Source organism: Pagrus major, chromosome 14 (genome assembly GCF_040436345.1).
Source record: "Pagrus major chromosome 14, Pma_NU_1.0".
Classification (NCBI taxonomy): domain Eukaryota; kingdom Metazoa; phylum Chordata; class Actinopteri; order Spariformes; family Sparidae; genus Pagrus; species Pagrus major.
In genome coordinates, this window is record NC_133228.1 from 21,148,518 (window position 1) to 21,164,179 (window position 15,662).

At 42.6% G+C, this 15,662-nt stretch overlaps 1 protein-coding gene across 1 annotated transcript in view; it reads left to right on the top strand.

Moving 5' to 3' along the window:
* Window positions 1–15,662, top strand: part of LOC141008403 (ankyrin repeat and BTB/POZ domain-containing protein 3-A) — a 174,045-nt gene that overhangs the window by 146,795 nt on the left and 11,588 nt on the right. Inside the window, exons 4-8 of the mRNA XM_073480751.1 lie at window positions 3,524–3,676; window positions 5,528–5,693; window positions 8,808–8,897; window positions 12,870–12,971; window positions 13,803–13,896. Coding sequence (XP_073336852.1) covers window positions 3,524–3,676; window positions 5,528–5,693; window positions 8,808–8,897; window positions 12,870–12,971; window positions 13,803–13,896 — 605 coding nt within the window. The remainder of the gene's footprint in view (window positions 1–3,523; window positions 3,677–5,527; window positions 5,694–8,807; window positions 8,898–12,869; window positions 12,972–13,802; window positions 13,897–15,662) is intronic.

Below are 15,662 nucleotides of genomic sequence, written 5' to 3' on the forward strand. Positions count from 1 at the left end.
TGAGAAATGTTTGCATAAGTTAGAATCCAATCTCCCCGAAACATCCGTCAGCCACATTTCTGGCACGCTGCAAAAGCACTTCATTCAGCGGGCACAAACTCCAACAGCCCCTCCGTCTTAATGGCTAGACACATTCATCCTTTCAACCATATTGCCTCTGTCAGTTAGTGGCACCGTCGAGCTAGAATAATTCCATCTGTTATTAAGGTTAGGACAGACATTTTCCTACTTTCTTGCGCTAAGTTTTTTCGCCCCACAAGCGGTCCTGTAAGATGCTGCGTGGGCTGGTCGTCGCTGACACTTCCCCGGGCATCGTGCAGATTGATGGGAACCAGAGGGACTTCACTCGGATGGACGGATGGACAGATATTCCAACATCTTTCCTCCACTGCGAGGAGATAAAACTCCATCCTGACGACCCTGGGGAGCACGAGGAATGTCAGGCGGAGTGACATGTCAGCAGGCTCTCGGGTCCCCGGAGAGAAAAATTCTCTATTTAGCATTCAGCTGAAAGGTTGGAGACGAGTAGAAAGGGCCCGGGTAACACAGCGGGATAAAAAAAAAAAAAAGCGAGGCAGAATATGATTTAATGAGATAAAATTATCTTTTAGGGGTTGATTTGTAAGGCTTCAGATAAGCCTTTTGTAAGGTAAAAAAAAAGGATTGAATGGAAGTAAAATGCTGGGATGACTTTTAGATCTGAGCTTTAAATTATCCTCAGAGGATCATAATTGGTTTATTGCTCCAAATTTTGAAGTTTATGAGAAAGATGATAGGTAGATTGCAGTTAAAGATATATTCAATGTGTTGGCGCGGGCGTTTACTCCTGTGAAGGATTTTTTTTTTCTCGCTCTGGCAGCTCTGGGTGTCGGTTGTCACTACAGGCCTGCTGTCTGTATCGATGGATAGCATTACCCCTCGGTGTTTTCGTTCCAGACTGGGCCTCCCTCCTTTTTCAAACCCAGAATGGTGTATATGTCTTTCGGGAAACAGCCATCAGCGAGAAGAACAAGCAGCTCTGAGAAAAAGGGAGGAGGGTCTGAATTGTCACATTAGTCAGCCGGCTGCTAAACAGCACCTTGCTTTTATTTTAAAAGCTCCTGCCAGAGTTCAGATTGCTGGCAGACTGTAGGTGTAAAGACAAGCGCAGCTCTGATGTGGGCTGAGAAACTGATGCAAACGAAATGTAGCCTAGTCAAACACAGCGTGTCAATATCTAAAAAGCCGCTGCCTTGATTAAACATGTGCTTACAGCAAATTTACAAAAGGACCAGGCAGCTGCACACATGGTAAACACAACAGTCCCAAATGGTTCTGTTTGAAATCACTTTTTAAGGAAATGATAGTTGCCAGAGGGTCATGAGGGAGAAAAGCTCTACAGGGACCTTTACTGATGGATTCATAACGTGATTTAACTGACTAATAGAATTAGCCCCCTTTAATTTAGTGTTTTAAGGTTTTCTAATGTGCATCTGAGACTGCTCCAGGGTTTTAAAAGCCTTAAAGGACTTTTATTATCATCTAGACTCAGATCCAGTGAGTCAGAATTACCCCTGACTCCGCCATAATTAATGCCTTTTTTTTTGTACGAGTACGAACGTTTTGTTGTCAGAACAGAGTTCATAAAAGGGGCAAAGTCATATTTGCTAAGTGTAATAAATGAAAAAAAAATTGCTTAATATCTTCTTAATGAGAACCTTGTGGTACAGAGGTTTCTCAAGTGCGACTATCCAGCAATGACCTGCTTTAAGGGCCAGGCTCTGCAGAAAGCACACAAGCCATCTTCCACGTCTGTTCTGTTGGTCATTAGCTCACTAATGTACAGAAAAGGACCATTATTTATGAGCCTGAGAGGAGAAGTATTATGAATGAGCACAGGATTTACTGAAGGCACACTGCCAGAAGATGGCACAGAAGTTTTCTGTCTTCGTGACACAGCACATCCTTATTGTGAACAGTGGCCAAATTGAATAAGAATACAGGTGTACCAGATGTTCGCCTCTTAAAATGTAGCGCCTAAACCAACTGCTAGCATCTACCAAGGTATTCGAGGGGTACAGAGTGGTATAGTTTGTAGTCCTAAAACCTGGAAATCAGTAAGCATTTATGCTATTTATTTATCCTGTTCCCTTGTCCCTTGCAGAACAAAACATAGAAACATCTTAAGCTTGTGTTAACATCTTATGATCCACAAAACATCTTATGATCCACAAATCAAACAATCATTTGTTTGTGGTCTGTGATGATACAGCTTCACACGTCCTTATTAATTAGCTGGTGCTGGAAATGTGGTGATGTATCGACTAGCTACTTGGCTACTAGGCGAGATCGAGGGTGGATAGAGGGTAGATAGAAGTGTGCTGTACAGATTGTAAAGCTCTGTCAGGCACATTTGTGGTTTATTTCAGGCATCTAACTGAAAAAATCATTCAAAAAAAACACCGACTTTGTGTCGAGGGAGCCGCAAGTGCTGGAAAAGTGTCGGTTGTGTTTTTGGACTCATTCTTGAGGCACTCTATTATTTAGGGAAACGAGGAAGGGTCAAAAAGTCACCTGTTCAAACGTTATATTCATTTGTAGTGACTCAGTCGGCTTACAAGTGACAAAATGAGGAGATCTTTTTATGTAAAACTCAACAGCTCGTTGTGTCTGTGAGCCGATGTAAAGGGGTTAAACGTCTGATGAATGACTGACCTGAATTTTGCTGCTGTTGCACTGTGAGGGGGGGAAAAGATAAATAGCAGACAGATGAACATCTGTGTGTATGTGTGTGTTTGTGAGAGAAAGATGAGGTGATTTACAGGTTATGTGATTAGAGACCATCCACACACACACACACACACACACACGAGTCTTGGAAAGAAAATGATGAAATATGAACATGTCAGCCAGGCAGGACCCATTACTGATTTTGATTAAAGGAGGTAATAACGGCTTTTGGGGAGGTTGCAGCATCTAGATCTCTTTCTGCTCCGGACTGATCTGAGTTGTAAATTATGGATATTGATGTGGTGTAGCTGCCTCTTCAGTTATCTGTGGGGGCATCTTTAATTACAAAGTTTGTGGCTATCAGCGTCGGACCACAGTCTTTATTAAGTGATTTTATTCGAAAAGTCAGTAAGGCGTACGAAGCGTTATGAATCCCGGCAACGTGTCTGAAAGGATTACTTGATATTATCAGTTTGAAAAATTCATTTTGACATGAAAAGGTTGCATTAATCATGATACTGTATAATGATATGACCTGTTAAACTCCGTGTTTCTACACATGTAAATATAAACTAGTCTTTAGGTATGTTTTTGTGCGTATAATACACGTATAGTAAACCTTTATCCTACAATCTGTCATGTGAAATAACACAAAATGTTCCAAGTGTGGTAGAAATTGTGTGTTTATGTGGGATCCCATCAAAAAGCAATACAATGTATGTTTCGGGGGCCTTGCGAAAAATTATATTATGCGTGTCCTTCCTTTAAGATTTAACTAATTTGATTTTATGTGAACCTTTGTTTCCCCCTGCAGGCCGTTCCTGGTACTGCCTCCGCTGATGGAGTGGATCCGGGTGGCGGTCGCCCACACCGAGCATCGACGAAGCTTCTCCGTGGACAGCGATGATGTGAGGCAGGCCGCCAGGCTGCTGCTCCCCGGCGTGGACTGTGAACCGCGACAAATAAAGTAAGGACATGATAACACAGTCTTACTGCAGCGAGCCGGCTGCTCCCAAGGCAGAGATGGTTTAGTTAAACCTCAGTGAAGAAGATCCACTGTTAGAGTCAGTTTTCCTCCAGGACGAGTGAGTCTTTCTCTCTCTCTCTTGAGTCTTGCTCTGTAGCTCAACTCAACAATCGTCCAGGCTGAACAAAAGGTCGGGTCATGTACACGTGCTCCAACCTTATAATAGTGTCTACTCTAACTAACTATCTAACTAATGATAATGTGCTTGTTATAAAACCCAGAAAAAAAGGCTCTTTAAAATGTTCTTTCTTTTTTGGTTGTGGTTGAAGTGGATCTCTGACGTAGTCATGAATCATCAGTAAATTGCCACTTCCTGACACTCAGTCTATTTATCAGTACAAAGGCAGAACCTTTTGTAATGGGTCTGCCTCAGTAAAGACACTCTGACATCCCAAATACGAGTGACTAATAACAAGTCATCACACTTTAGTTCAGGTGTTAATCAGTGTTATTATTAATGTTAATAGCTGTGCTATTCTGGTTGTCTAGCTCAGAGTGTTGGGAAATGATGATGCGTGTGATGCTATCATTAAGCCTTCAGAGTTCTCAAAGTACAAAGACGTGGTGGTTCTGGTCAGCAGAAGTTCAATAATGTTCTGGAATATATTTGAGCCATCTGAGCAGCTTTTAGGGATGACGTGGGCTGGTTGGTGTAACCAAATACCTGCAAAAGTGAAGGGTTAGCAGTGCCATTGTATGTTAGCCTGCTGATGTTAAAGGATAAGTTCACCCACAAAAAGAAAATTCAGTCTTTATCTCCTCTCCCTCATGCTGATGGAAAGTCAGGTGAAGTTTCGTAGTCCACAAAACTTTTCTGGAGCTTCACAGCAAAACAGAGTTGCAGCGTTCTCCTGAACAACTGAAGTAGATGAGGAGGGGGGTAACAAAAAAAATCAAATGGCTCCATACAGCTCATCCAGCGTAATCCAAGTCTCCAAGATTTAATAAGACATCATTTACAATCAACAATCAACGATTTCTTGGTCACATAAGAAGCATAAGTTAGCATCCTGACAAGCACTTTCATTAAACTGTAATGTCTCAGTAAAAAGTTTGTTCATGAGATTTGGAAGTTACTTAATGAAGTGTGTTTGTCCCTCTCTTAATGGACAGCAGTTACTAATCTGCTGGCTTTGTGACTTGGGGATAAATCCTCTCTCTCTAAGTTTCCCGCTCTCTCTCTCTCTCTCTCTCTCTCCTTCTTCCTCTTTCTCGAACACCCCAGCAGTCACGTAACCATGCACCATATTCGTCACACTGCAGCCGACACTGATCTTGTGTTGGTGTCAGTGGGTTAAGGCTCTTATCACATTTCAAAAATACATGCAGAGAAATAATAAATGAGACACTGAGAGGTGTGAGTTGCCAATTATCATCTCCTTACATATGTGGGATATAATTGTCACGTATACCGGACAAACATCGAGAAAAAGTTCCTTTGTGACCTCGTGGAAGTGTCTGCTGTGACAGCTGCTCGCAGCTTGGATTAAGAGGCTTTACGGGAGACATGAATGAGTAATAATGACTCAGAGCGAAAGTCTTACCTGGAGAAAAGCTACTTTAGGAAATGAAGGAAGTCGAGCAGCAGAAGCTGATGAATGCAAACATTAGTGAATTGATGCAAACTGCTCAATACTTGAAATAAACTTGAGAAGAAGTTGCGAACACCCGAGTCAATTTTGTGTTTTATCTCGCCGTGCGGCGGAGACGTGCATCCACAGATCTCAAAAATCCATTTCTGAGATAAGCTGCCACTTAATCACAGTAATGGATCTGCTGTTCCATCTGCAGGGCGGAGGATTGTTTCTGTGCCACCAGGAAGCTGGACGCCGCCTCCACAGAGGCCAAGTTCCTGCAGGACCTCGGTTTCAGGATGCTCAACTGCGGCCGGACGGACCTGGTCAAGCAGGCCGTGAACCTGCTCGGACCGGATGGCATTAACAGCATGAGCGAACAGGTCCGGCACTTAACACACACTCCTACATGCTTACATGGCAATAACATCGCACACCTACGCAGGAATAGTGGAAGAGTTGAACACAATGAGTTTCTAACAAGTGATACCTGCCAATGCATCCCAGTTCACACACACGCTGAGCTCAGGCTGCTCCCGGTGAGTCATGCAGGGCGCTAAATACTTCAAAATTCATATAATTTACATGAAATTGTCGGTTTCTTTGTGTCTTTATACAAGCAGAAGTGAAAGAAGTACACAGACTGTGACTTAAGTAAAAACAGAAATACCACAGTGTAGAAATACAAGTATAATATTTTGTATAATATACTAAATCTGCGAAGTAACAAATGGATGGATGGATGGATGGATGGATGGATGGATGGATGGATGGATGGATGGATGGATGGATAGATAGATAGATAGATAGTTTGTTTCAAACTTTCCATAATGCAGATTTGCTCAAATGTAAAAAAAAAAAGCCAAAAGCTCAGTTTCCAATATTAGGACACTCATCAGTTTTTAGTAACATCTTATCAGTCCTCAGCAGCAGGGCAGGATTAAGGTGTGCTGATGTTGCACAGATGTTATTTTTGCCTCGTGAGCTGATATGGGCGAGCCGGTCTAACAGGCTGAAGCTGGACCTTCCCTCCGATGCACAAAGTCATCTAAAGTGGGGTTCAAATACAAGTCAGGCTCTATTATATGATATACGAACACATTTAGTTATACATGGTATTAATACTGTTGGTTCAAAGAGCCGTTCTTAGCTTTAGCTTTGTGTTGTATATTCCCGCTGTTAAGCCAACAAAGTAAAGTAGAGTCAAATAATCAATTGTTCCACTTGTGGCTGATATTGCAGCACTTTTCCTGAACCGAGCTCTGATGGGTTTGGTTTGAACAGCGGGTCGATATCTCAGCCTCACCGCATCAAAGAGTTGCCGCCATTTGGGATTTTCTACCTTCCCCAGTCAATGGAAATATCGGTTCTTCCTGGCGCTGCTAAGTGGAAACTAATCGCGCAATCAGATATTCTGAGGTCAGAAAAAAGCGCTTGGTTAAGTTCAATTAAGAAACTCTTGGCAGGTTTCTACTCAGATACTCCAAAAACCAATAGACGTGTAGGATTTATGTTTGGACAGAGCCCCTTTTTTTATAAACATAAAGGTTTTATGCTCTTGTCGGGTTGATTTATCCCACATTCAGTCAGATTATTTGACCGGAACTGACATGAGTTGGTTCTCAGTATTTTCAGGTCCTTATGTGAAAAAAGTTGACACTTTTCTTCCACATAAATAAGCCGAGGCCTCTTTTTTTTATTCACTTGTAAAACCAGTTAAATGGTGCAAGGGACCAGAAAGCGTTAACGGAGCAATAAAATAAAAGCCGCGGCCTGTCATCTCGACTGAGAGGCATTTGAACTCATCTCGATGATCATCTATCGCTCTTCATCCGTCTGCTGATTAAGTAGATCGGTGTCCAGGAAATATTTAAGAATGAATCACCACGCAGGGATATCAGTCTTCAACATAAAGTGCTTCGATGCGTTATGAGGCAGTCGTAAAAGGCCTTTGTTGAACGTAATGGCCCAAATCAGACATATGATTGAAGTCTGTTTTATGGAAGCTCGTCCAAAACGCTTGAAAAATAGTCTTTGTATGAGTCCGGATCGGTCTGATGAGCAGGGAGAACTTGCAATAAAGTTCTCTTGTTATTTTTCCCTCCTTATACTTTGCAGCTTCACCCCGCAGCTCGGAGCATAATGTGTGTGGGCGTGTCGGGCTCAGGAGAGCGCTCGGTGCATATGGTGGCATGTGGAGGTATAAAATGTTGCGTTAAGAGTTTCACAGCCCACTTCTGCTGTCACTCTCGTCGAGAATACAGTTATTTTGAGGCAGTCATGATCATGTCTGGAAAATTAGAGCCTGCAAGCAGCTGACGGAAGCGCCTCTGATTGATGAGAAAGAAACAGGTCGTATGTTATGTCTGAATACTGAGGATATTTTAGTGCAATCTTAAGGGGATGTTAAGCATCTGTGGCACATCAGAGGTTCCTTATAACATCACAGAAAGGAAAACTTTCTGTAGGTTTCCTCTGGAGCAAACGAGGACAGCTGTTGGTGAGCTCGTTGTAGAATAAGGGCCAAAATCCACATTTTTTAAGGTATAATTTGGAGAAATCACCAAAATATTTGCCTTTACAGTACAATTTAATGGTTTTTGTTAATCACAATGATGACATGAAAGGCTCAAGTGCACTTATTTAGGTGTTTCAGAAGCAGATTATGAACAGAGAAGCTCTCCAATCAAGAAATGTGTTAATGAACGTACGACAAGGTCACTGCGAAAACACCAGTGGAGTGGTGCTTTAAAGCATCGGTTGACATATACTGAAAGATATGATGTATTATGAAAATATGTTTTCAGATATGGAAGAAGTCCACATATACATTTGACAAGACGTGCACAATGTATGTCACTTTGTTTTTGGGAACAGTTCATACACAATGCCGTCCACACCGTCAGGGTATCGAGTATCATGTGCTGAGTATCGCTTTGACAGGACAGAGGGGGAATGCAACTTTAAAATACATCAAAATACAGGGCTATCATGCTCAAATCAGCAATAAAATTTAGCATTAGGTGGCTAACTAGTTTGCTACCAAGACATCAGCAAACCAGAAAGTTCTCCGACCCCTCGGTTTGAAGTGTTCCTCTGAAAATCACTTCACACTGCCCCTAGACGTGAGCATGCTAAGTGTTAGGGACAAGGGGTGTATTGGGATTGGATTCCCTGTAAATCACAATTTTATTGCACTGCTGGCCTGTTACTCTGTACCGCTGAAAAGCTGCTGAATAAAGGGCTTTTTTCAAATAAGAAGTACATCAGGTACAAGAGGTGATTCATTGGCAGTGGCCTTGGTTTGACTGGAGCCCGCGGCTCTGTGCTGCGTGTTGTCCCTTCACTTTCTCACCTCTCGCGATCTCCAGCTGTTCCATCTGATTGCAAAAGGCCCAAAAAGTTGCCCCTAAAAAAAAGAGGTCATCGCCTTTCCTCTCTACAAAAGTACATCATGCACAGCGATGAATAATCCAGCCTAAACCTTCCTCCCACAGGGAATGACCCCTCTCATGTACGCCTGCGTCCGCGGCGACGAGGCCATGGTCCAGATGCTGCTGGACGCCGGAGCCGACATCAACAGCGAGGTCAGTGTTCGCGAGGCACCGTCAAGTCTTTAACGGTGTCACATTTATTCCACATTTTTTCGTTTTTTGTCCGAAATGTTCATTTACATTTGTTGTGTGTTTGAAAACCCACTTTGTGTTGCTCTTTCCCCCCCTTTCTCTGTCTTCATCGTCCCACCTGCTGCTGTCGGCATGCCCTCTGTTCTCCTGGCAGTTTATTACATGAAGTGCACCGAGAAGTAACGAGCGAGGAATTGTTTATTTGCACAGTAAAACGATAGTTTGTCTCTTCTCTGTTGCAGAATAATAATCCACATTGATAGTTTGTCAGCGCAGGCAGCTACTTCATCACATCTTACACCGTAGACGTTCAGCAGCAGTTTGCTTTAAAGCACATTAATAATTCAGTGCTGTTGAACAAGTGTGTGCACTTAGTGTAACTATCCCCAGACTGTAAGTATGAACTTCACTGCACTTACTAAATAACAGTGAAGTCTTGTTGTTATAAATCCTGATTTTGTCTCTGTATGTGTGTGTTTGTGCGTGTAGCTGCTTTGATCTTAATATCCCAGCGTAGACACGCTTCATGGACTCTCCTCCACCACAGTGACCTCATTGTTGACTGTTCCATAGTGCTTGTTCTTAGTTCAGGTGTGTTGACTCTGAAGCAAAGCGGTGTTAAATTTGATTGTGTATTAAATGTTTAAAGGGATCAGTACCCCCAAATTACAAGACACACATTTTCTGGTCTTCTCCTAATGGAGTCCATGCAGATGTGTTATTATGGATCCCACTGCAAGAACTACCCTACTCTGTCTCTGATTGGTGGCTTTCGTTGGTCGTGTTCTCCACGCTTGACTCAAAGTAGCGTGATGATGTCTGTTTTTCTCGCAGTCCTGATACGATGGTTTACGAGCTGTAGTTTCCCCAGTAAACACACCGACCTATTCGTCCTATTTCTGCCGTTCGAAAAGGTCAGACACGAGCCAATCAGAGGCAGAGGAGGGTAGGTCTTGCAAGAGAATCAGTGGGATCCATAATAACGCCGTGCAGATAGTTTTATGTGCCGAGGTTTTCAGATCACATCAATGCATTGCAGGTAAATGGAAATGTGTTTGTTCTCCTCAATCACTCTGTCCAAAGAAAATGTCCTGGGGAAGGGTCAGTCGTGACTAAAGAAAAAAGCAAAAAGCATCTCTGTCAAAATATGTTTGTTTCTTTCATACTTTCTTGTGACATAAATGTTACTTTTACCTCTCCGGGGCTCTAAAAATCTTTCAACACAAACAGCCCGAGAAGCAAAAATCCCTCTTTGGTTGAACTGTTCAAAACGTCCACTGGATTTATACTTAAAGTCCCCCTCCAGCCAAAATTGTGTTTTTCTTCTTGTTCCTACAGTTGGAGCAGTTGGAACAGTTAAAAGGCTGTTTTCACATTCATTGAGAGTGGACGCTTTCTCTCTGCTCGCTGAGAATCTGGGGATTTTTTTCAGAAGGTAGAAATACAACTAAAGAAATGTATAAAATGGCTCCAAACAGCTTGCTCCTCCACGAGTCTCCACCATGATCCCAAATTGATTTGAAAAGAAATTATTCACAGCCTTGATGCATGGTCAAGCCTGCACAATAACCTTTAGTTTAGCAGCTACAGTGAAGATTTTGGCATTAAAAAAGGGTGTAAATAACGTCTTCTCAAATCCACTTGGATCTCGAAGCTTCTGGAGATGTGAATTACACCGGACTGATCCTATTTATGTTTTTTTAGCTGTATTTTTACTACGAAACTTCACCTATGCCTCAATACATGTGTGGAGGTTGTGTTTAAAGCGAGGTCTTAATGGTAAAGTATATTTTGATTATAGCTCATCAGATGTAATCAATAGCACTGACGCAGCACAACTGTTGTTTAGCATGTTATCAGGCCAGATGGTGCTTTAATTATGCACTAATTGTGTTTACATTCTTCTGATACAGACGGCAGGTGAGAGCACGTACTCGTACAACTGAAGTTCAACATTCACGTGATTCATTATTATTTAGGTTATCCTGCCGTCTCTCATTACGGACGAGCAGACGACCGCCGCGCAATCAGCTTTATTACATTTATTTAATTTACGGTGGCAGAGAGCGGTGATTGCACGAGAGATAACGGAGTCTTTTCTAAGCATGCTTCTCGTCGTCTTCACTCTCAACAGTCTCCACCAGCGTATATGAAAGGTGCAGAAGAAAACACAAGCAGGTCAAGATGACACGTATGATTGCTGCCGATGTGAAGGCACAAATTCATAGTAGGTTTTAGAAACAACTTGCGAAAAGGATGATTTACAGGCTGTTAGCACTGTGAATGAATAAAAGTCAAATCAGGATAATGACAGCTTGTAGTAGTAGAATACCAGAAATAATTGGGTAATTACAGAGTAAAATTAATTGAGATCGGTCGGTAATTACATGTGAAGTAATCCAACACAATACTCCTATTTTTTTAGCGTTTGTATTCCTTATCCTATCATAAAGAAATGCTGTTAGCAGGTAATGCAAAGTTATGTAAAGGTTACCACATTAACCTTTACCGCCAGTGGAAAAGGGAACAGTGACATTTTATACTACCTCCCTTGTCTTCATTTAGTATTTCGGAAAATATTTCTGTATTTCATCCAGATGGGTTACCAGGCAGGCGACACAGGCCGAGGGAAAGTAATTACAGCTGGAGTTCTTGTTAACATGCTCTTATTTATGTTGAACCACCCGTATGTTGCACAATCATGCACACTATGACTACTTACAGGCAGTAGAAAGGTCAACTATGGTGACGGATAAGATATGAGACCACACCTGCTAACAGCCTGTCTTTACGATGCAGTGATGGCTACAAATGCTGAATAATCAGTACTCAGTATGTTTTGAGCTCAATTCTCACATTAATACCCAAAAAACCTCAGATTTTACCTTTATTTCTTAGCAATTTCTTGTAAATATCTGCGTCTTAAGGGTCACAAACCAAAAACAGCCACAAACCGCTGACCTAGATAATCTCCCGACCTTACTGTCGTTTTTTTTTTGTTTCTTTGGGAGAAAATAGCTCAGAGCGACGTCTGAGGGTTGTGACACAGCAACTAAAAATATATTTCCCGTCGCCTCCACCGTGTTAAGGTGACGACTGAAAACCTAAACTATCTGCATGGATTTTAAAAAAAGCCTGCGGGGCGAGTTAGAAAATATCCGTTTAGATTTTAATTAAGTAAGCAGATACTGTTGAGTGTCACTGATTGAACTTTCCCCTGTTTTAAAAACGTTTTGTTAAAACGCTCCTCTGAAGTGGCAGTCAGTGATGCCCTCTGTTTCTGCTGAAACCGCCTTACATTACAAAAAAGTGATTAATAATTCATCAGCGTGCACGCAGAAAACACTAACAGTCCCACTGTTGTTTAGCATCAGAGCTCAAATGAAATGTGACATTACATTAAGCGTCTGCCGGAGAGAGGCCTCCTCCGGGCGACATTTTTGGAATAATTTCTATAATTTCCTCGGTGATGAAGCCACTTTAGAAAATCCCAGAACAACATGGGGCTGTATGGCTTGTTTTAATTTTTACTCTGACGCCGCTTTGTTCATGAGTCAGCACCACCCCGTCTTCACAGTGTTTGTAGTCTGTGCCAATGTTGTGTTTTTCTCTCTGGTTTCATTCCCCTTTGAAATGAAACACTGTTTAAAAGATGAAGATAGTGGAGAGTGTGGTCAGAGAGCCATGCCCAGGCAGATAGACTCTCGGTTTGAGATGAGAGGTAGGAAGTCAAGCTGCTCAAGATTTTTTTCTGTGAAACTCAAGAGGAAAAATCTCCCTCTGCCACCCTGCCCTCCTCTGCTTACTGCTTCTCGCTGTCCCCCTCCTCTTCCTCCTCCTCCTCCTCCTCCTCCTCCTATCTCCCCCCGCCCTGAGCTGTGAATGTTAATGGCTGTATATCTCTCTCCCTGAACTTCACCTATGACTTCCCAGGTGCCAAGCACAGTAAACAAGCACCCCTCAGTTTATCCTGAAACGCGCCAGGGGACGCCACTCACTTTCGCCGTGTTACACGGACACGTCCCTGTCGTGCAGGTAGTGACGTTTATCACCTGTAACCATTCACCTGTGGCCCTGACCTTTTTGCACCAAAAATGACGATATAATGATGATGATGATTTCTTATTTCTCCTTCTTGATCCTATCTGTGCAGTCATTATCTCAGTTATGCGGAGAGGACAAGGCAAACTCTCCAGATTAAGTTTGTTTTTAATAATGTATGCTCTAAAGATGTGTAGATGAGTCACCCAGCGCCCCCCCCCCCCCCCTCCCTCTTGGTTTTCACTATAACTGAATCCTGCAGGAGGAGAAACGTCCGGAAGGCAAACTAAGCAGAGCGCAGCTCAGCCAGCCTGATACGCAGCCTCAAGGATGCCAGATTTCAGTGTTTTTTTGCTCAGTTCTGTTCATTTTTTAATATAAAACACATTCCAGTGCAGTAGATATTGTGTGAGCTGACACTGGCTGAACGCCTGATGAACAGCGTCGCCCTCAGGATTTTTTAAATAATTAATCTGCACCACCGCAATCAGATGGTTTTTTTTGGGGGGATAGAAGAAGAAGAAGAAGAAGAAGAAGCCACTGTGATTGTTTCCTTTCTCAGCTCAGGCGAGTCAACAGCAACAATGAGCCCAGCAGTCAGGAGCTAATGAGGGAATGTAGATGGAGTGTGTTTAGTGTCCAGAGCTCAGCACAGTCTCTAAAATGAGCTGGTTTAGGTTTCCAACAGTTGAGGCTTTTTCCTCTAGCCAAGCCTGAGTGTAACACACTCTCTCCCTCGCCTGTTTTCTTCCTCCCTACTCTCCCTCCTGGTTTGTTTCCCCCCTTCCTCCCCTCTCCTCCACCCTCCCTCCCTACCCGCCACAGTTGCTGCTGGATAACAGAGCGAATGTGGAGGGCGCCCTGCAGGATGGGGCAGAGAACTACACAGAGACCCCTCTTCAGCTGGCCGCTGCTGCAGGTATAATCACATACAAGACGCAGACATGTGGAATATCTTCTCCTTTTCACATTCGACCCAAGTCTCGTTATTCTTAACGCAGCGTGTAGAAGGATTAGTCATGACATGCTCGAGTCGGAGCTCACCAGAAGGCATTCCCACTCTGCAAGGCATCATCAAATTAATTTATCACGTTCAATTACTATCTGAGAGCGAAGACTGCAGTGGATTTTAAATGCTGCTCTTCATGAGTGTGTTGCTGTGTAGTTGTGCAGTCTGCAGTAGGCGTTTTGTATTCAATCAGAATGTGATTAAAAACTGACCGGAAACATCTGTCATTGCAGATAAATGTGCATTTAAGGGAATGGTTTTACATTTTTTTGGAAGTGTAGTCGCTTTCTTGGATGGATGCACAACATGCTGTTGCAGATAACAGATAATTACCTGCTTCTCATGGCTGATTACTCTAAGATAACCAACAGTTTCACATTTTTGTTTTTTAAGAAGTTCATCACCTGTCGTTTACATGGAGCTGAGGGTCAGAAAGGCTCAGATGTAGTGAGCAAAGATGGATGATTTCACAATTCACAGCCCTTATAACATTTTAACAGTTCTGTCAAAACTTCCGTCATTTTATTGGCTACATTTCACTAATATCCATAAATAGCTGATGATATATCATATAGATTGACTCTACGAAAATATCTATACAGCCAGCAGTTGGTTAGCTATAGCTTAGCATAAAGACTGGAAACAGATGGAAACAGCTAGCCTGGCTCTGTTTTAAGATGAAAGAATCTCAGCCTAAGTGCACAATCTAATAAAGCCGTGTTGGTGCTGCTCCAGGTCCATCATTGCTACTGACCAATCATGTGTTTGTAATGTCAAAGCTTAGCGACTGAAAAATACACAAATGTGAGAAGATATCCCTTCGAGAAGAAGACAAAATGTGAAACTGCTCCTTTAAACGCATCACATATTCCCCAATGTTTGACTTCTTATTGTAATTAAGATCTCAACGCCGCCTCTTTTTAATTAAACCCTAATGAAAGATTTCAAACAAGTGGTAAGCGATCGCAGTTTCAATTCCGACATACTGTGGCGAACCCTCTGTGTTACATTCAGGGACCTAAGGAAGGTGTAGGCAGCCGCGTTGCCGTGGTAACGGGTGATTAAAACACACAGCCACGGATAATGAGCACTATTAACATCCCACTCATTAAATTATAAATAATGTAGAGGAAGTAAAGACCACAATCCCAGAGCTAATTTTGTTAATGAATAGCACCGACTGAGAAACTTTCTAAGCACAGAATAGTTTAACGCAGGTTCTCTGACTGCTGCCTGTTTTACTGTACAGTCACATTAACTTTACTGGCATATAAAAGCTGCAATAAGCGAGTGAGAGTATCCAGGAGTTCAGGACACATTCCAGCTGATTTGAGCAGAGCTACGTCCCGACTGTGTCGGTAATGAAATGTGTAAACCGGCACCTAAAGGAGTTTGTGTTGTTTCAATGTTTGGCTGGAGAGCGTCGGGGATTAGTTGTGATTCGTTTTGTGCTCAACAGAGCAGCTCTCACTGCTGCAGTCACCTGATTTCATTCAAAGCAACCATGTGGAGTTCAGTGAATGTGGAAAGGGATCTCGGTGATTTATGTTTTGTTGCTGCACACGTCAACAGAACGACTTACAGAGCCTCGCCTCACCCCAGAAACATGACATTTTCAGCAGCGACAGAAAAAGTATTCAGATTCTGTAATTGAGCAAAATCTGTAGAAATCCTCA